Below are 22,450 nucleotides of genomic sequence, written 5' to 3' on the forward strand. Positions count from 1 at the left end.
TGTCTGCGCTGAATGAGTTGTGTGTGTGTTTCAGGTGCCTATAAAGTGTGTGACAGAACCAGTCCCTGTGTCAGTGCTGAATGAGTTGTGTGTTTCAGGTGCCTATAAAGTGTGTGACAGAAAAAATCCCTGTGTCAGCGCTGAATGAGTTGTGTGTGTGTTTCAGGTGCCTATAAAGTGTGTGACAGATCCAGTCCCTGTGTCTGCGCTGAATGAGTCGTGTGTGTTTCAGGTGCCTATAAAGTGTGTGACAAAACCAGTCCCTGTGTCAGTGCTGAATGAGTTGTGTGTGTGTTTCAGGTGCCTATAAAGTGTGTGACAGAACCAGTCCCCTTTATCAGCGCTGAATGAGTTGTGTTTGTGTTTCAGGTGCCTATAAAGTGTGTGAAAGAACCAGTCACTGTGTCAGCACTGAATGAGTTGTGTGTGTGTTTCAGGTGCCTATAAAGTGTGTGACAGATCCAGTCCCTGTGTCTGCGCTGAATGAGTTGTGTGTGTGTTTCAGGTGCCTATAAAGTGTGTGACAGAACCAGTCCCTGTGTCAGTGCTGAATGAGTTGTGTGTTTCAGGTGCCTATAAAGTGTGTGACAGAAAAAATCCCTGTGTCAGCGCTGAATGAGTTGTGTGTGTGTTTCAGGTGCCTATAAAGTGTGTGACAGAACCAGTCCCTGTGTCAGCGCTGAATGAGTTGTGTGTGTGTTTCAGGTGCCTATAAAGTGTGTGACAGATCCAGTCCCTGTGTCTGCGCTGAATGAGTCGTGTGTGTTTCAGGTGCCTATAAAGTGTGTGACAAAACCAGTCCCTGTGTCAGTGCTGAATGAGTTGTGTGTGTTTCAGGTGCCTATAAAGTGTGTGACAGAACCAGTCCCTGTGTCAGCGCTGAATGAGTTATGTGTGTGTTTCAGGTGCCTATAAAGTGTGTGACAGAACCAGTCCCTGTGTCAGTGCTGAATGAGTTGTGTGTGTGTTTCAGGTGCCTATAAAGTGGTGACAGAACCAGTCCCTGTGTCAGCGCTGAATGAGTTGTGTGTGTGTTTCAGGTGCCTATAAAGTGTGTGACAGAACCAGTACCTGTGTCAGCGCTGAATGAGTTGTGTGTGTTTCAGGTGCCTATAAAGTGTGTGACAGAACCAGTCCCTTTGTCAGCGCTGAATGAGTTGTGTGTGTGTTTCAGGTGCCTATAAAGTGTGTGACAGAACCAGTCCCTGTGTCAGTGCTGAATGAGCCTATAAAGTGTGTGACAGAACCAGTCCCTGTGTCAGCGCTGAATGAGTTGTGTGTGTGTTTCAGGTGCCTATAAAGTGTGTGACAGAACCAGTCCCTGTGTCAGCGCTGAATGAGTTGTGTGTGTGTTTCAGGTGCCTATAAAGTGTGTGACAGAACCAGTCCCTGTGTCAGCGCTGAATGAGTTATGTGTGTGTTTTAGGTGCCTATAAAGTGTGTGACAGAACCAGTCCCTGTGTCAGTGCTGAATGAGTTGTGTGTGTGTTTCAGGTGCCTATAAAGTGTGTGACAGAACCAGTCCCTGTGTCAGCGCTGAATGAGTTGTGTGTGTGTTTCAGGTGCATATAAAGTGTGTGACAGAACCAGTACCTGTGTCAGCGCTGAATGAGTTGTGTGTGTTTCAGGTGCCTATAAAGTGTGTGACAGAACCAGTCCCTGTGTCAGCGCTGAATGAGTTGTGTGTGTTTCAGGTGCCTATAAAGTGTGTGACAGAACCAGTCCCTGAGTCAGCGCTGAATGAGTTGTGTGTGTTTCAGGTGCCTATAAAGTGTGTGACAGAACCAGTCCCTGAGTCAGCGCTGAATAAGTTGTGTGTTTCAGGTGCCTATAAAGTGTGTGACAGAACCAGTCCCTGTGTCAGCGCTGAATGAGTTGTGTGTGTGTGTGTGTGTGTTTCAGGTGCCTATAAAGTGTGTGACAGAACCAGTCCCTGTGTCAGTGCTGAATGAGTTGTGTGTGTTTCAGGTGCCTATAAAGTGTGTGACAGAACCAGTCCCTGTGTCAGTGCTGAATGAGTTGTGTGTGTTTCAGGTGCCTATAAAGTGTGTGACAGAACCAGTCCCTGTGTCAGTGCTATATGAGTTGTGTGTGTTTCAGGTGCCTATAAAGTGTGTGACAGAACCAGTCCCTGTGTCAGTGCTGAATGAGTTGTGTGTGTGTTTCAGGTGCCTATAAAGTGTGTGACAGAACCAGTCCCTGTGTCAGCGCTGAATGAGTTGTGTGTGTGTTTCAGGTGCCTATAAAGTGTGTGACAGAACCAGTCCCTGTGTCAGCGCTGAATGAGCCTATGAAGTTTGTGACAGAACCATTCCCTGTGTCAGCGCTGAATGAGTTGTGTGTGTTTCAGGTGCCTATGAAGTGTGTGACAGAACCAGTCCCTGTGTCAGCGCTGAATGAGTTGTGTGTGTGTGTGTTTTTCAGGTGCCTATAAAGTGTGTGACAGAACCAGTCCCTGTGTCAGCGCTGAATGAGTTGTGTGTGTGTTTCAGGTGCCTATAAAGTGTTTGACAGAACCAGTCCCTGTGTCAGCGCTGAATGAGCCTATGAAGTGTGTGACAGAACCAGTCCCTGAGTCAGCGCTGAATAAGTTGTGTGTTTCAGGTGCCTATAAAGTGTGTGACAGAACCAGTCCCTGAGTCAGCGCTGAATAAGTTGTGTGTTTCAGGTGCCTATAAAGTGTGTGACAGAACCAGTCCCTGTGTCAGCGCTGAATGAGTTGTGTGTGTGTGTTTCAGGTGCCTATAAAGTGTGTGACAGAACCAGTCCCTGAGTCAGCGCTGAATGAGTTGTGTGTGTGACAGAACCAGTCCCTGTGTCAGTGCTATATGAGTTGTGTGTGTTTCAGGTGCCTATAAAGTGTGTGACAGAACCAGTCCCTGTGTCAGTGCTGAATGAGTTGTGTGTGTGTTTCAGGTGCCTATAAAGTGTGTGACAGAACCAGTCCCTGTGTCAGCGCTGAATGAGTTGTGTGTGTGTTTCAGGTGCCTATAAAGTGTGTGACAGAACCAGTCCCTGTGTCAGCGCTGAATGAGCCTATGAAGTGTGTGACAGAACCAGTCCCTGTGTCAGCGCTGAATGAGTTGTGTGTGTTTCAGGTGCCTATGAAGTGTGTGACAGAACCAGTCCCTGTGTCAGCGCTGAATGAGTTGTGTGTGTGTGTTTTTCAGGTGTCTATAAAGTGTGTGACAGAACCAGTCCCTGTGTCAGCACTGAATGAGTTGTGTGTGTGTGTGTTTCAGGTGCCTATAAAGTGTGTGACAGAACCAGTCCCTGTGTTAGTGCTGAATGAGCCTATAAAGTGTGTGACAGAACCAGTCCCTGTGTCAGCGCTGAATGAGTTGTGTGTGTGTTTCAGGTGCCTATAAAGTGTGTGACAGAACCAGTCCCTGTGTTAGTGCTGAATGAGCCTATAAAGTGTGTGACAGAACCAGTCCCTGTGTCAGCGCTGAATGAGTTGTGTGTGTGTGTTTCAGGTGCCTATAAAGTGTGTGACAGAACCAGTCCCTGTGTCAGCGCTGAATGAGTTGTGTGTTTTCATGTGCCTATAAAGTGTGTGACAGAACCAGTCCCTGTGTCAGCGCTGAATGAGTTGTGTGTGTGTGTGTGTTTCAGGTGCCTATAAAGTGTGTGACAGAACCAGTCCCTGTGTCAGCGCTGAATGAGCCTATAAAGTGTGTGACAGAACCAGTCCCTGTGTCAGCGCTGAATGAGTTGTGTGTTTCAGGTGCCTATAAAGTGTGTGACAGAACCAGTCCCTGTGTCAGCGCTGAATGAGTTGTGTGTGTGTGTTTCAGGTGCCTATAAAGTGTGTGACAGAACCAGTCCCTGAGTCAGCGCTGAATGAGTTGTGTGTGTTTCAGGTGCCTATAAAGTGTGTGACAGAACCAGTCCCTGTGTCAGTGCTATATGAGTTGTGTGTGTTTCAGGTGCCTATAAAGTGTGTGACAGAACCAGTCCCTGTGTCAGTGCTGAATGAGTTGTGTGTGTGTTTCAGGTGCCTATAAAGTGTGTGACAGAACCAGTCCCTGTGTCAGCGCTGAATGAGCCTATAAAGTGTGTGACAGAACCAGTCCCTGAGTCAGCGCTGAATAAGTTGTGTGTTTCAGGTGCCTATAAAGTGTGTGACAGAACCAGTCCCTGTGTCAGCGCTGAATGAGTTGTGTGTGTGTGTTTCAGGTGCCTATAAAGTGTGTGACAGAACCAGTCCCTGAGTCAGCGCTGAATGAGTTGTGTGTGTTTCAGGTGCCTATAAAGTGTGTGACAGAACCAGTCCCTGTGTCAGTGCTATATGAGTTGTGTGTGTTTCAGGTGCCTATAAAGTGTGTGACAGAACCAGTCCCTGTGTCAGTGCTGAATGAGTTGTGTGTGTGTTTCAGGTGCCTATAAAGTGTGTGACAGAACCAGTCCCTGTGTCAGCGCTGAATGAGTTGTGTGTGTGTTTCAGGTGCCTATAAAGTGTGTGACAGAACCAGTCCCTGTGTCAGCGCTGAATGAGCCTATGAAGTGTGTGACAGAACCAGTCCCTGTGTCAGCGCTGAATGAGTTGTGTGTGTTTCAGGTGCCTATGAAGTGTGTGACAGAACCAGTCCCTGTGTCAGCGCTGAATGAGTTGTGTGTGTGTGTTTTTCAGGTGTCTATAAAGTGTGTGACAGAACCAGTCCCTGTGTCAGCACTGAATGAGTTGTGTGTGTGTGTTTCAGGTGCCTATAAAGTGTGTGACAGAACAAGTCCCTGTGTCAGCGCTGAATGAGTTGTGTGTGTGTTTCAGGTGCCTATAAAGTGTGTGACAGAACCAGTCCCTGTGTTAGTGCTGAATGAGCCTATGAAGTTTGTGACAGAACCATTCCCTGTGTCAGCGCTGAATGAGTTGTGTGTGTTTCAGGTGCCTATGAAGTGTGTGACAGAACCAGTCCCTGTGTCAGCGCTGAATGAGTTGTGTGTGTGTGTGTGTTTTTCAGGTGCCTATAAAGTGTGTGACAGAACCAGTCCCTGTGTCAGCGCTGAATGAGTTGTGTGTGTGTTTCAGGTGCCTATAAAGTGTTTGACAGAACCAGTCCCTGTGTCAGCGCTGAATGAGCCTATGAAGTGTGTGACAGAACCAGTCCCTGTGTCAGCGCTGAATGAGTTGTGTGTGTGTGTTTTTCAGGTGTCTATAAAGTGTGTGACAGAACCAGTCCCTGAGTCAGCGCTGAATAAGTTGTGTGTTTCAGGTGCCTATAAAGTGTGTGACAGAACCAGTCCCTGTGTCAGCGCTGAATGAGTTGTGTGTGTGTGTTTCAGGTGCCTATAAAGTGTGTGACAGAACCAGTCCCTGAGTCAGCGCTGAATGAGTTGTGTGTGTTTCAGGTGCCTATAAAGTGTGTGACAGAACCAGTCCCTGTGTCAGTGCTATATGAGTTGTGTGTGTTTCAGGTGCCTATAAAGTGTGTGACAGAACCAGTCCCTGTGTCAGTGCTGAATGAGTTGTGTGTGTGTTTCAGGTGCCTATAAAGTGTGTGACAGAACCAGTCCCTGTGTCAGCGCTGAATGAGTTGTGTGTGTGTTTCAGGTGCCTATAAAGTGTGTGACAGAACCAGTCCCTGTGTCAGCGCTGAATGAGCCTATGAAGTGTGTGACAGAACCAGTCCCTGTGTCAGCGCTGAATGAGTTGTGTGTGTTTCAGGTGCCTATGAAGTGTGTGACAGAACCAGTCCCTGTGTCAGCGCTGAATGAGTTGTGTGTGTGTGTTTTTCAGGTGTCTATAAAGTGTGTGACAGAACCAGTCCCTGTGTCAGCACTGAATGAGTTGTGTGTGTGTGTTTCAGGTGCCTATAAAGTGTGTGACAGAACAAGTCCCTGTGTCAGCGCTGAATGAGTTGTGTGTGTGTTTCAGGTGCCTATAAAGTGTGTGACAGAACCAGTCCCTGTGTTAGTGCTGAATGAGCCTATAAAGTGTGTGACAGAACCAGTCCCTGAGTCAGCGCTGAATGAGTTGTGTGTGTGTTTCAGGTGCCTATAAAGTGTGTGACAGAACCAGTCCCTGTGTCAGCGCTGAATGAGTTGTGTGTTTTCAGGTGCCTATAAAGTGTGTGACAGAACCAGTCCCTGTGTCAGCGCTGAATGAGTTGTGTGTGTGTGTGTGTTTCAGGTGCCTATAAAGTGTGTGACAGAACCAGTCCCTGTGTCAGCGCTGAATGAGCCTATAAAGTGTGTGACAGAACCAGTCCCTGTGTCAGCGCTGAATGAGTTGTGTGTGTGTGTTTCAGGTGCCTATAAAGTGTGTGACAGAACCAATCCCTGTGTCAGCGCTGAATGAGTTGTGTGTGTGTGTGTTTCAGGTGCCTATAAAATTTGTGACAGAACCAGTCCCTGTGTCAGCGCTGAATGAGTTGTGAGTGTATTTCAGGTGCCTATAAAGTGTGCAACAGAACCAGTCCCTGTGTCAGCGCTGAATGAGCCTATAAAGTGTGTGACAGAACCAGTCCCTGTGTCAGCGCTGAATGAGTTGTGTGTGTGTTTCAGGTGCCTATAAAGTGTGTGACAGAACCAGTCCCTGTGTCAGCGCTGAAAAAGTTGTGTGTGTGTTTCAGGTGCCTATAAAGTGTGTGACAGAACCAGTCCCTGTGTCAGCGCTGAATGAGTTGTGTGTGTGTGTTTCAGGTGCCTATAAAGTGTGTGACAGAACCAGTGCCTGTGTCAGCACTAAATGAGTTGTGTGTGTGTTTCAAGTGCCTATAAAGTGTGTGACAGAACCAGTCCCTCTGCCAACGCTGAATGAGTTGTGTGTGTGTTTCAGGTGCCTATAAAGTGTGTGACAGAACCAGTCCCTGAGTCAGCGCTGAATAACTTGTGTGTTTCAGGTGCCTGTAAAGTGTGTGACAGAACCAGTCCCTGTGTCAGTGCTGAATGAATTGTTTGTGTGTTTCAGGTGCCTATAAAGTGTGTGACAGAACCAGTCCCTGTGTCAGCGCTGAATGAGTTGTGTGTGTTTCAGGTGCCTATAAAGTGTGTGACAGAACCAGTCCCTGTGTCAGCGCTGAATGAGTTGTGTTTGTGTTTCAGGTGCCTATAAAGTGTGTGACAGAACCAGTCCCTTTGTCAGCGCTGAATGAGCCTATAAAGTGTGTGACAGAACCAGTCCCTGTGTCAGCGCTGAATGAGTTGTGTGTGTGTTTCAGGTGCCTATAAAGTGTGTGACAGAACCAGTCCCTGTGTCAGCGCTGAATGAGTTGTGTGTGTGTTTCAGGTGCCTATAAAGTGTGTGACAGAACCAGTCCCTGTGTCAGCGCTGAATGAGCTTATAAAGTGTGTGACAGAACCAGTCCCTGTGTCAGCGCTGAATGAGTTGTGTGTGTGTGTTTTTCAGGTGTCCTATAAAGTGTGTGACAGAACCAATCCCTGTGTCAGCGCTGAATGAGCCTATAAAGTGTGTGACAGAACCAGTCCCTGTGTCAGCGCTGAATGAGTTGTGTGTGTGTTTCAGGTGCCTATAAAGTGTGTGACAGAACCAGTCCCTGTGTCAGCGCTGAATGAGTTGTGTGTGTGTGTTTCAGGTGCCTATAAAGTGTGTGACAGAACCAGTCCCTGTGTCAGCGCTGAATGAGTTGTGTGTGTGTGTTTCAGGTGCCTATAAAATGTGTGACAGAACCAGTCCCTGTGTCAGCGCTGAATGAGTTGTGAGTGTATTTCAGGTGCCTATAAAGTGTGTGACAGAACCAGTCCCTGTGTCAGCGCTGAATGAGCCTATAAAGTGTGTGACAGAACCAGTCCCTGTGTCAGCGCTGAATGAGTTGTGTGTGTGTTTCAGGTGCCTATAAAGTGTGTGACAGAACCAGTCCCTGTGTCAGCGCTGAAAAAGTTGTGTGTGTGTTTCAGGTGCCTATAAAGTGTGTGACAGAACCAGTCCCTGTGTCAGCGCTGAATGAGTTGTGTGTGTGTGTTTCAGGTGCCTATAAAGTGTGTGACAGAACCAGTCCCTGTGTCAGCACTGAATGAGTTGTGTGTGTGTTTCAAGTGCCTATAAAGTGTGTGACAGAACCAGTCCCTCTGCCAACGCTGAATGAGTTGTGTGTGTGTGTTTCAGGTGCCTATAAAGTGTGTGACAGAACCAGTCCCTGAGTCAGCGCTGAATAACTTGTGTGTTTCAGGTGCCTGTAAAGTGTGTGACAGAACCAGTCCCTGTGTCAGCACTGAATGAGTTGTGTGTATGTTTCAGGTGCCTATAAAGTGTGTGACAGAACCAGTCCCTGTGTCAGCGCTGAATGAATTGTTTGTGTGTTTCAGGTGCCTATAAAATGTGTGACAGAACCAGTCCCTGTGTCAGTTCTGAATGAGTTGTGTGTGTTTCAGGTGCCTATAAAGTGTGTGACAGAACCAGTCCCTGTGTCAGCGCTGAATGAGTTGTGTTTGTGTTTCAGGTGCCTATAAAGTGTGTGACAGAACCAGTCCCTTTGTCAGCGCTGAATGAGCCTATAAAGGTGTGTGACAGAACCAGTCCCTGTGTCAGCGCTGAATGAGTTGTGTGTGTGTTTCAGGTGCCTATAAAGTGTGTGACAGAACCAGTCCCTGTGTCAGCGCTGAATGAGTTGTGTGTGTTGTTTTCAGGTGGCCTATAAAGTGTGTGACAGAACCAGTCCCTGTGTCAGCGCTGAATGAGTTGTGTGTGTCAGGTGCCTATAAAGTGTGTGACAGAACCAGTCCCTGTGTCAGCGCTGAATGAGTTGTGTGTGTTTCAGGTGCCTATAAAGTGTGTGACAGAACCAGTCCCTGTGTCAGTGCTGAATGAGTTGTGTGTGTGTTTCAGGTGCCTATAAAGTGTGTGACAGAACCAGTCCCTGTGTCAGCGCTGAATGAGTTGTGTGTGTGTGTTTCAGGTGCCTATAAAGTGTGTGACAGAACCAGTCCCTGTGTCAGCGCTGAATGAGTTGTGAGTGTATTTCAGGTGCCTATAAAGTGTGTGACAGAACCAGTCCCTGTGTCAGCGCTGAATGAGCCTATAAAGTGTGTGACAGAACCAGTCCCTGTGTCAGCGCTGAATGAGTTGTGTGTGTGTTTCAGGTGCCTATAAAGTGTGTGACAGAACCAGTCCCTGTGTCAGCGCTGAAAAAGTTGTGTGTGTGTTTCAGGTGCCTATAAAGTGTGTGACAGAACCAGTCCCTGTGTCAGCGCTGAATGAGTTGTGTGTGTGTGTTTCAGGTGCCTATAAAGTGTGTGACAGAACCAGTCCCTGTGTCAGCACTGAATGAGTTGTGTGTGTGTTTCAAGTGCCTATAAAGTGTGTGACAGAACCAGTCCCTCTGCCAACGCTGAATGAGTTGTGTGTGTGTTTCAGGTGCCTATAAAGTGTGTGACAGATCCAGTCCCTGAGTCAGCGCTGAATAACTTGTGTGTTTCAGGTGCCTATAAAGTGTGTGACAGAACCAGTCCCTGAGTCAGCGCTGAATAACTTGTGTGTTTCAGGTGCCTGTAAAGTGTGTGACAGAACCAGTCCCTGTGTCAGCACTGAATGAGTTGTGTGTATGTTTCAGGTGCCTATAAAGTGTGTGACAGAACCAGTCCCTGTGTCAGCGCTGAATGAATTGTTTGTGTGTTTCAGGTGCCTATAAAATGTGTGACAGAACCAGTCCCTGTGTCAGTTCTGAATGAGTTGTGTGTGTTTCAGGTGCCTATAAAGTGTGTGACAGAACCCGTCCCTGTGTCACCGCTGAATGAGTTGTGTTTGTGTTTCAGGTGCCTATAAAGTGTGTGACAGAACCAGTCCCTTTGTCAGCGCTGAATGAGCCTATAAAGTGTGTGACAGAACCAGTCCCTGTGTCAGCGCTGAATGAGTTGTGTGTGTGTTTCAGGTGCCTATAAAGTGTGTGACAGAACCAGTCCCTGTGTCAGCGCTGAATGAGTTGTGTGTGTGTTTCAGGTGCCTATAAAGTGTGTGACAGAACCAGTCCCTGTGTCAGCGCTGAATGAGTTGTGTGTGTCAGGTGCCTATAAAGTGTGTGACAGAACCAGTCCCTGTGTCAGCGCTGAATGAGTTGTGTGTGTTTCAGGTGCCTATAAAGTGTGTGACAGAACCAGTCCCTGTGTCAGTGCTGAATGAGTTGTGTGTGTGTTTCAGGTGCCTATAACGTGTGTGACAGAACCAGTCCCTGTGTCAGCGCTGAATGAGTTGTGTGTGTGTTTCAGGTGCCTATAAAGTGTGGTGACAGAACCAGTCCCTGTGTCAGCGCTGAATGAGTTGTGTGTGTGTTTCATGTGCCTATAACGTGTGTGACAGAACCAGTCCCTGTGTCAGCGCTGAATGTGTTGTGTGTGTGTTTCAGTTGCCTATAAAGTGTGTGACAGAACCAGTCCCTGTGTCAGCACTGAATGAGTTGTGTGTGTGTGTGTGTGTTTCAGGTGCCTATAAAGTGTGTGACAGAACCAGTCCCTGTGTCAGCGCTGAATGAGTTGTGTGTGTTTCAGGTGCCTATAAAGTGTGTGACAGAACCAGTCCCTGTGTCAGTGCTGAATGAGTTGTGTGTGTGTTTCAGGTGCCTATAAAGTGTGTGACAGAACCAGTCCCTGTGTCAGTGCTGAATGAGTTGTGTGTGTGTGTGTGTGTTTCAGGTGCCTATAAAGTGTGTGACAAAACCAGTCCCTGTGTCAGCACTGAATGAGTTGTGTGTGTGTGTGTTTCAGGTGCCTATAAAGTGTGTAACAGAACCAGTCCCTGTGTCAGTGCTGATTGAGTTGTGTGTGTTTCAGGTGCCTATAAAGTGTGTGACAGAACCAGTCCCTGTGTCACCGCTGAATGAGTTGTGTTTGTGTTTCAGGTGCCTATAAAGTGTGTGACAGAACCAGTCCCTTTGTCAGCGCTGAATGAGCCTATAAAGTGTGTGACAGAACCAGTCCCTGTGTCAGCGCTGAATGAGTTGTGTGTGTGTTTCAGGTGCCTATAAAGTGTGTGACAGAACCAGTCCCTGTGTCAGCGCTGAATGAGTTGTGTGTGTGTTTCAGGTGCCTATAAAGTGTGTGACAGAACCAGTCCCTGTGTCAGCGCTGAATGAGTTGTGTGTGTCAGGTGCCTATAAAGTGTGTGACAGAACCAGTCCCTGTGTCAGCGCTGAATGAGTTGTGTGTGTTTCAGGTGCCTATAAAGTGTGTGACAGAACCAGTCCCTGTGTCAGTGCTGAATGAGTTGTGTGTGTGTTTCAGGTGCCTATAACGTGTGTGACAGAACCAGTCCCTGTGTCAGCGCTGAATGAGTTGTGTGTGTGTTTCAGGTGCCTATAAAGTGTGTGACAGAACCAGTCCCTGTGTCAGCGCTGAATGAGTTGTGTGTGTGTTTCATGTGCCTATAACGTGTGTGACAGAACCAGTCCCTGTGTCAGCGCTGAATGTGTTGTGTGTGTGTTTCAGTTGCCTATAAAGTGTGTGACAGAACCAGTCCCTGTGTCAGCACTGAATGAGTTGTGTGTGTGTGTGTGTTTCAGGTGCCTATAAAGTGTGTGACAGAACCAGTCCCTGTGTCAGCGCTGAATGAGTTGTGTGTGTTTCAGGTGCCTATAAAGTGTGTGACAGAACCAGTCCCTGTGTCAGTGCTGAATGAGTTGTGTGTGTGTTTCAGGTGCCTATAAAGTGTGTGACAGAACCAGTCCCTGTGTCAGTGCTGAATGAGTTGTGTGTGTGTGTGTGTGTTTCAGGTGCCTATAAAGTGTGTGACAAAACCAGTCCCTGTGTCAGCACTGAATGAGTTGTGTGTGTGTGTGTTTCAGGTGCCTATAAAGTGTGTAACAGAACCAGTCCCTGTGTCAGTGCTGATTGAGTTGTGTGTGTTTCAGGTGCCTATAAAGTGTGTGACAGAACCAGTCCCTGTGTCAGCGCTGAATGAGTTGTGTGTGTTTCAGGTGCCTATAAAGTGTGATGACGTTGCCGTGTATTTCTCTATGGAGGAGTGGGATTATATAGAGGGACACAAGGAGCTATACAAGGATGTCATGATGGAGACTCAGCAAGCACTAAGGACTATGGAGATCCCAGGAAACGAGAGCTCAGGTAACGCTGTGTAGTAATAAATATCACTTAGGTAACGCTGTGTAGTAATAAATATCTCACTCGGGTAACTGTGTAGTAATAAATATCTCATCGGGTAACGATGTGTAGTAATAAATATCTCACTCAGGTAATGCTGTGTAGTAATAAATATCTCACTCAGGTAATGCTGTGTAGTAATAAATATCTCACTCAGGTAACGCTGTGTAGTAATAAATATCTCACTCAGGTAATGCTGTGTAGTAATAAATATCTCACTCAGGTAGCGCTGTGTAGTAATAAATTTCTCACTCGGGTAACGCTTTGTAGTAATAAATATCTCACTCAGGTAACGCTGTGTAGTAATAAATATCTCACTCAGGTAACACTGCGTAGTAATAAATATCTCACTCGGGTAACGCTGTGTAATAATAAATATCTCGCTCAGGTAACGCTGTGTAGTAATAAATATCTCACTCAGGTAATGCTGTGTAGTAATAAATATCTCACTCAGGTAACGCTGTGTAGTAATAAATATCTCACTCAGGTAACGCTGTGTAGTAATAAATATCTCACTCAGGTAACGCTGTGTAGTAATAACTATCTCACTCAGGTAACGCTGTGTAGTAATAAATATCTCACTCAGGTAACGCTGTGTAGTAATACATATCTCACTCAGGTAAAGCTGTGTAGTAATAACTATCTCACTCAGGTAACGCTGTGTAGTAATAAATATCTCACTCAGGTAACGCTGTGTAGTAATACATATCTCACTCAGGTAACGCTGTGTAGTAATAACTATCTCACTCAGGTAACGCTGTGTAGTAATAAATATCTCACTCGGGTAATGCTGTGTAGTAATAAATATCTCAGGTAACGCTGTGTAGTAATAAATATCTCAGGTAACGCTGTGTAGTAATAACTATCTCACTCAGGTAATGCTGTGTAGTAATAAATATCTCACTCGGGTAATGCTGTGTAGTAATAAATATCTCACTCAGGTAACGTGTAGTAATAAATATCTAACTAAAGTAACGCTGTGTAGTAATAAATATCTCACTCAGGTAATGCTGTGTAGTAATAAATATCTCACTTAGGTAACGCTGTGTAGTAATATCTCACTCAGGTAACGCTGTGTAGTAATAAATATCTCACTCAGGTAACACTGTGTAGTAATAAATATCTCACTCAGGTAATGCTGTGTAGTAATAAATATCTCACTCATTTAACGCTGTGTAGTAATAAATATCTCACTCAGGTAACGCTGTGTAGTAATAAATATCTCACTCAGGTAATGCTGTGTAGTAATAAATATCTCACTCAGTTAACGCTGTGTAGTAATAAATATCTCACTCAGGTAACGCTGTGTAGTAATAAATATCTCACTCAGGTAACTCTGTGTAGTAATAAATATCTCACTCAGGTAATGCTGTGTAGTAATAAATATCTCACTTAGGTAATGCTGTGTAGTAATAAATATCTCACTTAGGTAACTCTGTGTAGTAATAAATATCTCACTCAGGAAATGCAGACATTACTGATGTGAGTGACAGAGAGTAAATCTACAGTGAAACCGTTGTGTGTGATCTAATGAGCGGTCTGATTATAAACTAGTTTTATACATAACATGAATATAAAACATTGCTTAAAGGGTGTAAGAGGCAAAACGTTTTTTAGAAATACTAAAGTAAGTTTACTTGTATGCAAAAATACTTTTTTTTTAATAGAATACATTGTAAGATCCAACAAAAACAGGTCATGATTAGCAGAAGAAACTAATTCTATTCTCTATTTGTATCAACAGGTCACAGTGATGAGAATCTAAACACAGGAGCATATAGAAAAGATGATATTCAGCCAGTGCAGACCCCATCAGACGTCTCTGCAGGTAACAGATCTATGGCAGAAACTTAACAGCTTGAAGCCTCAGATTCTCTCTTTCCTTTCTCTTTCTCCCTCTCTCTCCTTCTCTCTCCCTCTCTATCTCTTTTCTCTCTCTCTCTCTCTCTCTCTCTCTTTTCTCTCTCTCTCTCTCTCTCTCTCTCTCTTTTCTCTCTCTCTCTCTCTCTCTCTCTCTCCTTTCTCTCTCTCTCTCTCTCTCCTTTCTCTCTCTCTCTCTCCTTTCTCTCTCTCTCTTTTCTCTCTCACTCTCTGCTTCATATAACTGGCACACACGCACGCCCCCTCTTTCCTTCTCTCTCACTCTCTGCTTCATATAACTGGCACACGTGCGCGCCCCCTCTTTGCTTCTCTCTCACTCTCTGCTTCATATAACTGGCACACACGCACGCCCCCTCTTTCCTTCTCTCTCACTCTCTGCTTCATATAACTGACACACATGCACGCCCCCTCTCTCCTTCTCTCTCACTCTCTGCTTCATATAACTGGCACACGTGCACGCCCCCTCTTTCCTTCTCTCTCTCACTCTCTGCTTCATATAACTGGCACACGTGCACGCCCCCTCTTTCCTTCTCTCTCTCACTCTCTGCTTCATATAACTGGCACACATGCACGCCCCCTCTCTCCTTCTCTCTCTCACTCTCTGCTTCATATAACTGGCACACGTGCACGCCCCCTCTCTCCTTCTCTCTCACTCTCAGCTTCATATAACTGGCACACGTGCACGCCCCCTCTCTCCTTCTCTCTCACTCTCAGCTTCATATAACTGGCACACACGCACGCCCCCTCTTTCCTTCTCTCTCACTCTCTGCTTTATATAACTGGCACACATGCACGCCCCCTCTCTCCTTCTCTCTCTCACTCTCAGCTTCATATAACTGGCACACACGCACGCCCCCTCTTTCCTTCTCTCTCACTCTCAGCTTCATATAACTGGCACACACGCACGCCCCCTCTTTCCTTCTCTCTCTCACTCTCTGCTTCATATAACTGGCACACATGCACGCCCCCCTCTTTCCTTCTCTCTCACTCTCTGCTTTATATAACTGGCACACGTGCACGCCCCCTCTTTCCTTCTCTCTCTCACTCTCAGCTTCATATAACTGGCACACACGCACGCCCCCTCTTTCCTTCTCTCTCACTCTCTGCTTCATATAACTGGCACACGTGCACGCCCCCCTCTCTCCTTCTCTCTCACTCTCAGCTTCATATAACTGGCACACATGCACGCCCCCTCTTTCCTTCTCTCTCTCACTCTCTGCTTCATATAACTGGCACACGTGCACGCCCCCTCTCTCCTTCTCTCTCACTCTCAGCTTCATATAACTGGCACACGTGCACGCCCCCTCTCTCCTTCTCTCTCACTCTCTGCTTCATATAACTGGCACACGTGCACGCCCCCTCTCTCCTTCTCTCTCACTCTCTGCTTCATATAACTGGCACACGTGCACACCCCCTCTTTCCTTCTCTCTCTCACTCTCAGCTTCATATAACTGGCACACGTGCACGCCCCCTCTTTCCTTCTCTCTCTCACTCTCTGCTTCATATAACTGGCACACATGCACGCCCCCTCTTTCCTTCTCTCTCACTCTCAGCTTCATATAACTGGCACACGTGCACGCCCCCTCTCTCCTTCTCTCTCACTCTCTGCTTCATATAACTGGCACACGTGCACGCCCCCTCTCTCCTTCTCTCTCACTCTCTGCTTCATATAACTGGCACACGTGCACACCCCCTCTTTCCTTCTCTCTCTCACTCTCAGCTTCATATAACTGGCACACACGCACGCCCCCTCTTTCCTTCTCTCTCTCACTCTCAGCTTCATATAACTGGCACACACGCACGCCCCCTCTCTCCTTCTCTCTCACTCTCTGCTTCATATAACTGGCACACGTGCACGCCCCCTCTCTCCTTCTCTCTCTCACTCTCAGCTTCATATAACTGGCACACATGCACGCCCCCTCTTTCCTTCTCTCTCTCACTCTCTGCTTCATATAACTGGCACACGTGCACGCCCCCTCTCTCCTTCTCTCTCACTCTCAGCTTCATATAACTGGCACACGTGCACGCCCCCTCTTTCCTTCTCTCTCTCACTCTCTGCTTCATATAACTGGCACACACGCACGCCCCCCTCTTTCCTTCTCTCTCTCACTCTCTGCTTCATATAACTGGCACACGTGCACGCCCCCTCTCTCCTTCTCTCTCACTCTCTGCTTCATATAACTGGCACACACGCACGCCCCCTCTTTCCTTCTCTCTCACTCTCTGCTTCATATAACTGGCACACATGCACGCCCCCTCTTACCTTCTCTCTCTCACTCTCTGCTTCATATAACTGGCACACATGCACGCCCCCTCTTTCCTTCTTTCTCTCACTCTCTGCTTCATATAACTGGCACACGTGCACGCCCACTCTTTCCTTCTTTCTCTCACTCTCTGCTTCATATAACTGGCACACATGCACGCCCCCTCTTTCCTTCTTTCTCTCACTCTCTGCTTCATATAACTGGCACACATGCACGCCCCCTCTTACCTTCTCTCTCACTCTCTGCTTCATATAACTGGCACACATGCACGCCCCCTCTTTCCTTCTCTCTCACTCTCTGCTTCATATAACTGGCACACACGCACGCCCCCTCTCTCCTTCTCTCTCACTCTCTGCTTCATATAACTGGCACACACGCACGCCCCCTCTTACCTTCTCTCTCACTCTCTGCTTTATATAACTGGCACACATGCACGCCCCCTCTCTCCTTCTCTCTCACTCTCTGCTTCATATAACTGGCACACGTGCACGCCCCCTCTTTCCTTCTCTCTCTCACTCTCTGCTTCATATAACTGGCACACACGCACGCCCCCTCTTTCCTTCTTTCTCTCACTCTCTGCTTCATATAACTGGCACACATGCACGCCCCCTCTTACCTTCTCTCTCACTCTCTGCTTCATATAACTGGCACACGTGCACGCCCCCTCTTACCTTCTCTCTCACTCTCTGCTTCATATAACTGGCACACATGCACGCCCCCTCTTTCCTTCTCTCTCTCACTCTCTGCTTCATATAACTGGCACACACACACGCCCCCTCTTTCCTTCTCTCTCACTCTCTGCTTCATATAACTGGCACACACGCACGCCCCCTCTTTCCTTCTCTCTCTCACTCTCTGCTTCATATAACTGGCACACATGCACGCCCCCTCTTACCTTCTCTCTCTCACTCTCTGCTTCATATAACTGGCACACGTGCACGCCCCCTCTTTCCTTCTCTTTCACTTTCTGCTTCATATAACTGGCACACACACACGCCCCCTCTTTCCTTCTCTCTCACTCTCTGCTTCATATAACTGGCACACATGCACGCCCCCTCTTACCTTCTCTCTCTCACTCTCTGCTTCATATAACTGGCACACACGCACGCCCCCTCTTTCCTTCTCTCTCTCACTCTCTGCTTCATATAACTGGCACACGTGCATGCCCCCTCTTTCCTTCTCTCTCACTCTCAGCTTCATATAACTGGCACACGTGCACGCCCCCTCTTTCCTTCTCTCTCACTCTCTGCTTCATATAACTGGCACACACGCACGCCCCCTCTTTCCTTCTCTCTCTCACTCTCTGCTTCATATAACTGGCACACGTGCACGCCCCCTCTCTCCTTCTCTCTCTCACTCTCTGCTTCATATAACTGGCACACACGCACGCCCCCTCTTTCCTTCTCTCTCACTCTCTGCTTCATATAACTGGCACACGTGCACGCCCCCTCTTTCCTTCTCTCTCACTCTCTGCTTCATATAACTGGCACACGTGCACGCCCCCTCTTTTCTTCTCTCTCACTCTCTGCTTCATATAACTGGCACACATGCACGCCCCCTCTTTCCTTCTCTCTCACTCTCTGCTTCATATAACTGGCACACACGCACGCCCCCTCTTTCCTTCTCTTTCACTCTCTGCTTCATATAACTGGCACACGTGCACGCCCCCTCTCTCCTTCTCTCTCACTCTCTGCTTCATATAACTGTCACACTTGCACGCCCCCTCTTTCCTTCTCTTTCACTCTCTGCTTCATATAACTGGCACACGTGCACGCCCCCTCTCTCCTTCTCTCTCACTCTCTGCTTCATATAACTGGCACACGTGCACGCCCCCTCTCTCCTTCTCTCTCACTCTCTGCTTCATATAACTGGCACACACGCACGCCCCCTCTTTCCTTCTCTCTCACTCTCTGCTTCATATAACTGGCACACGTGCACACCCCCTCTTTCCTTCTCTCTCTCACTCTCAGCTTCATATAACTGGCACACATGCACGCCCCCTCTTTCCTTCTCTCTCTCACTCTCAGCTTCATATAACTGGCACACATGCACGCCCCCTCTTACCTTCTCTCTCACTCTCTGCTTCATATAACTGGCACACACGCACGCCCCCTCTTACCTTCTCTCTCACTCTCTGCTTTATATAACTGGCACACGTGCACGCCCCCTCTTTCCTTCTCTCTCTCACTCTCTGCTTCATATAACTGGCACACACGCACGCCCCCTCTCTCCTTCTCTCTCACTCTCTGCTTCATATAACTGGCACACATGCACGCCCCCTCTTTCCTTCTCTCTCTCTCACTCTCTGCTTCATATAACTGGCACACGTGCACGCCCCCTCTTTCCTTCTCTCTCACTCTCTGCTTCATATAACTGGCACACGTGCACGCCCCCTCTTTCCTTCTCTCTCTCACTCTCTGCTTCATATAACTGGCACACATGCACGCCCCCCTCTTTCCTTCTCTCTCTCACTCTCTGCTTCATATAACTGGCACACACGCACGCCCCCTCTTTCCTTCTCTCTCTCACTCTCAGCTTCATATAACTGGCACACGTGCACACCCCCTCTTTCCTTCTCTCTCTCACTCTCAGCTTCATATAACTGGCACACGTGCACGCCCCCTCTTTCCTTCTCTCTCACTCTCTGCTTCATATAACTGGCACACGTGCACGCCCCCTCTTTCCTTCTCTCTCTCACTCTCTGCTTCATAAAACTGGCACACACGCACGCCCCCTCTTTCCTTCTCTCTCTCACTCTCAGCTTCATATAACTGGCACACGTGCACGCCCCCTCTTACCTTCTCTCTCTCACTCTCTGCTTCATATAACTGGCACACACGCACGCCCCCTCTTTCCTTCTCTCTCACTCTCTGCTTCATATAACTGGCACACACGCACGCCCCCTCTCTCCTTCTCTCTCACTCTCTGCTTCATATAACTGGCACACGTGCACGCCCCCTCTTTCCTTCTCTCTCTCACTCTCAGCTTCATATAACTGGCACACGTGCACGCCCCCTCTTACCTTCTCTCTCTCACTCTCTGCTTCATATAACTGGCACACACGCACGCCCCCTCTTTCCTTCTCTCTCACTCTCTGCTTCATATAACTGGCACACGTGCACGCCCCCTCTCTCCTTCTCTCTCTCACTCTCTGCTTCATATAATTGGCACACATGCACGCCCCCTCTCTCCTTCTCTCTCACTCTCTGCTTCATATAACTGGCACACACGCACGCCCCCCTCTTTCCTTCTCTCTCACTCTCTGCTTCATATAACTGGCACACGTGCACGCCCCCCTCTTTCCTTCTCTCTCACTCTCTGCTTCATATAACTGGCACACATGCACGCCCCCTCTTTCCTTCTCTCTCTCACTCTCTGCTTCATATAACTGGCACACGTGCACGCCCCCTCTCTCCTTCTCTCTCACTCTCTGCTTCATATAACTGGCACACACGCACGCCCCCTCTTTCCTTCTCTCTCTCACTCTCTGCTTCATATAACTGGCACACGTGCACGCCCCCTCTTTCCTTCTCTCTCTCACTCTCAGCTTCATATAACTGGCACACGTGCATGCCCCCTCTTTCCTTCTCTCTCACTCTCAGCTTCATATAACTGGCACACGTGCACGCCCCCTCTTTCCTTCTCTCTCACTCTCTGCTTCATATAACTGGCACACACACACGCCCCCTCTTTCCTTCTCTCTCACTCTCTGCTTCATATAACTGACACACATGCACGCCCCCTCTCTCCTTCTCTCTCACTCTCTGCTTCATATAACTGGCACACGTGCACGCCCCCTCTTTCCTTCTCTCTCTCACTCTCTGCTTCATATAACTGGCACACGTGCACGCCCCCTCTTTCCTTCTCTCTCTCACTCTCTGCTTCATATAACTGGCACACATGCACGCCCCCTCTTACCTTCTCTCTCTCACTCTCTGCTTCATATAACTGGCACACGTGCACGCCCCCTCTCTCCTTCTCTCTCACTCTCAGCTTCATATAACTGGCACACATGCACGCCCCCTCTTACCTTCTCTCTCTCACTCTCTGCTTCATATAACTGACACACACGCACGCCCCCTCTTTCCTTCTCTCTCACTCTCTGCTTCATATAACTGGCACACACGCACGCCCCCTCTTTCCTTCTCTCTCTCACTCTCTGCTTCATATAACTGGCACACACACACGCCCCCTCTTTCCTTCTCTCTCACTCTCTGCTTCATATAACTGGCACACGTGCACGCCCCCTCTTTCCTTCTCTCTCACTCTCTGCTTCATATAACTGGCACACACGCACGCCCCCTCTTTCCTTCTCTCTCTCACTCTCTGCTTCATATAACTGGCACACACACACGCCCCCTCTTTCCTTCTCTCTCACTCTCTGCTTCATATAACTGGCACACGTGCACGCCCCCTCTTTCCTTCTCTCTCACTCTCTGCTTCATATAACTGGCACACACACACGCCCCCTCTTACCTTCTCTCTCACTCTCTGCTTCATATAACTGGCACACGTGCACGCCCCCTCTCTCCTTCTCTCTCTCACTCTCTGCTTCATATAACTGGCACACGTGCACGCCCCCTCTCTCCTTCTCTCTCACTCTCTGCTTCATATAACTGACACACACGCACGCCCCCTCTTTCCTTCTCTCTCTCTCACTCTCAGCTTCATATAACTGGCACACATGCACGCCCCCTCTTTCCTTCTCTCTCTCACTCTCTGCTTCATATAACTGGCACACGTGCACGCCCCCTCTCTCCTTCTCTCTCACTCTCAGCTTCATATAACTGGCACACATGCACGCCCCCTCTTTCCTTCTCTCTCTCTCACTCTCTGCTTCATATAACTGGCACACACGCAGGCCCCCTCTTTCCTTCTCTCTCTCACTCTCAGCTTCATATAACTGGCACACACGCACGCCCCCTCTTTCCTTCTCTCTCTCACTCTCAGCTTCATATAACTGGCACACACGCACGCCCCCTCTTTCCTTCTCTCTCTCACTCTCAGCTTCATATAACTGGCACACACGCACGCCCCCTCTTTCCTTCTCTCTCTCACTCTCTGCTTCATATAACTGGCACACATGCACGCCCCCTCTTTCCTTCTCTCTCACTCTCTGCTTCATATAACTGGCACACATGCACGCCCCCTCTTACCTTCTCTCTCTCTCACTCTCTGCTTCATATAACTGGCACACACGCACGCCCCCTCTTTCCTTCTTTCTCTCACTCTCTGCTTTATATAACTGGCACACACGCACGCCCCCTCTTTCCTTCTCTCTCTCACTCTCTGCTTCATATAACTGGCACACATGCACGCCCCCTCTTTCCTTCTCTCTCTCACTCTCTGCTTCATATAACTGGCACACACGCACGGCCCCTCTTTCCTTCTCTCTCACTCTCTGCTTCATATAACTGGCACACACGCACGCCCCCTCTTTCCTTCTTTCTCTCACTCTCTGCTTTATATAACTGGCACACACGCACGCCCCCTCTTTCCTTCTCTCTCACTCTCTGCTTTATATAACTGGCACACGTGCACGCCCCCTCTTTCCTTCTCTCTCTCACTCTCTGCTTCATATAACTGGCACACACGCACGCCCCCTCTCTCCTTCTCTCTCACTCTCTGCTTCATATAACTGGCACACGTGCACGCCCCCTCTTTCCTTCTCTCTCTCACTCTCTGCTTCATATAACTGGCACACATGCACGCCCCCTCTTTCCTTCTCTCTCACTCTCTGCTTCATATAACTGGCACACTTGCACGCCCCCTCTTTCCTTCTCTCTCACTCTCTGCTTCATATAACTGGCACACATGCACGCCCCCTCTTTCCTTCTCTCTCACTCTCTGCTTCATATAACTGGCACACACGCACGCCCCCTCTTTCCTTCTCTTTCACTCTCTGCTTCATATAACTGGCACACGTGCACGCCCCCTCTCTCCTTCTCTCTCACTCTCTGCTTCATATAACTGGCACACTTGCACGCCCCATCTTTCCTTCTCTTTCACTCTCTGCTTCATATAACTGGCACACGTGCACGCCCCCTCTCTCCTTCTCTCTCACTCTCTGCTTCATATAACTGGCACACGTGCACGCCCCCCTCTCTCCTTCTCTCTCACTCTCTGCTTCATATAACTGGCACACATGCACGCCCCCTCTTTCCTTCTCTCTCTCACTCTCTGCTTTATATAACTGGCACACGTGCACGCCCCCTCTTACCTTCTCTCTCTCACTCTCTGCTTCATATAACTGGCAC

The 22,450-nt window shown here is 48.2% G+C and overlaps 1 protein-coding gene across 2 annotated transcripts in view; it reads left to right on the forward strand.

Moving 5' to 3' along the window:
* LOC128666704 (oocyte zinc finger protein XlCOF8.4) overlaps positions 1-22,450 on the forward strand; it is a 134,319-nt gene that overhangs the window by 11,121 nt on the left and 100,748 nt on the right. For both annotated transcript variants that reach the window (XM_053721446.1, XM_053721445.1), the window contains exons 3-4: positions 11,865-12,012; positions 13,793-13,876. In XM_053721446.1, the coding sequence (XP_053577421.1) occupies positions 11,865-12,012; positions 13,793-13,876 (232 nt within the window). The remainder of the gene's footprint in view (positions 1-11,864; positions 12,013-13,792; positions 13,877-22,450) is intronic.

The sequence above is a fragment of the Bombina bombina genome, chromosome 7, assembly GCF_027579735.1.
Source record: "Bombina bombina isolate aBomBom1 chromosome 7, aBomBom1.pri, whole genome shotgun sequence".
Classification (NCBI taxonomy): domain Eukaryota; kingdom Metazoa; phylum Chordata; class Amphibia; order Anura; family Bombinatoridae; genus Bombina; species Bombina bombina.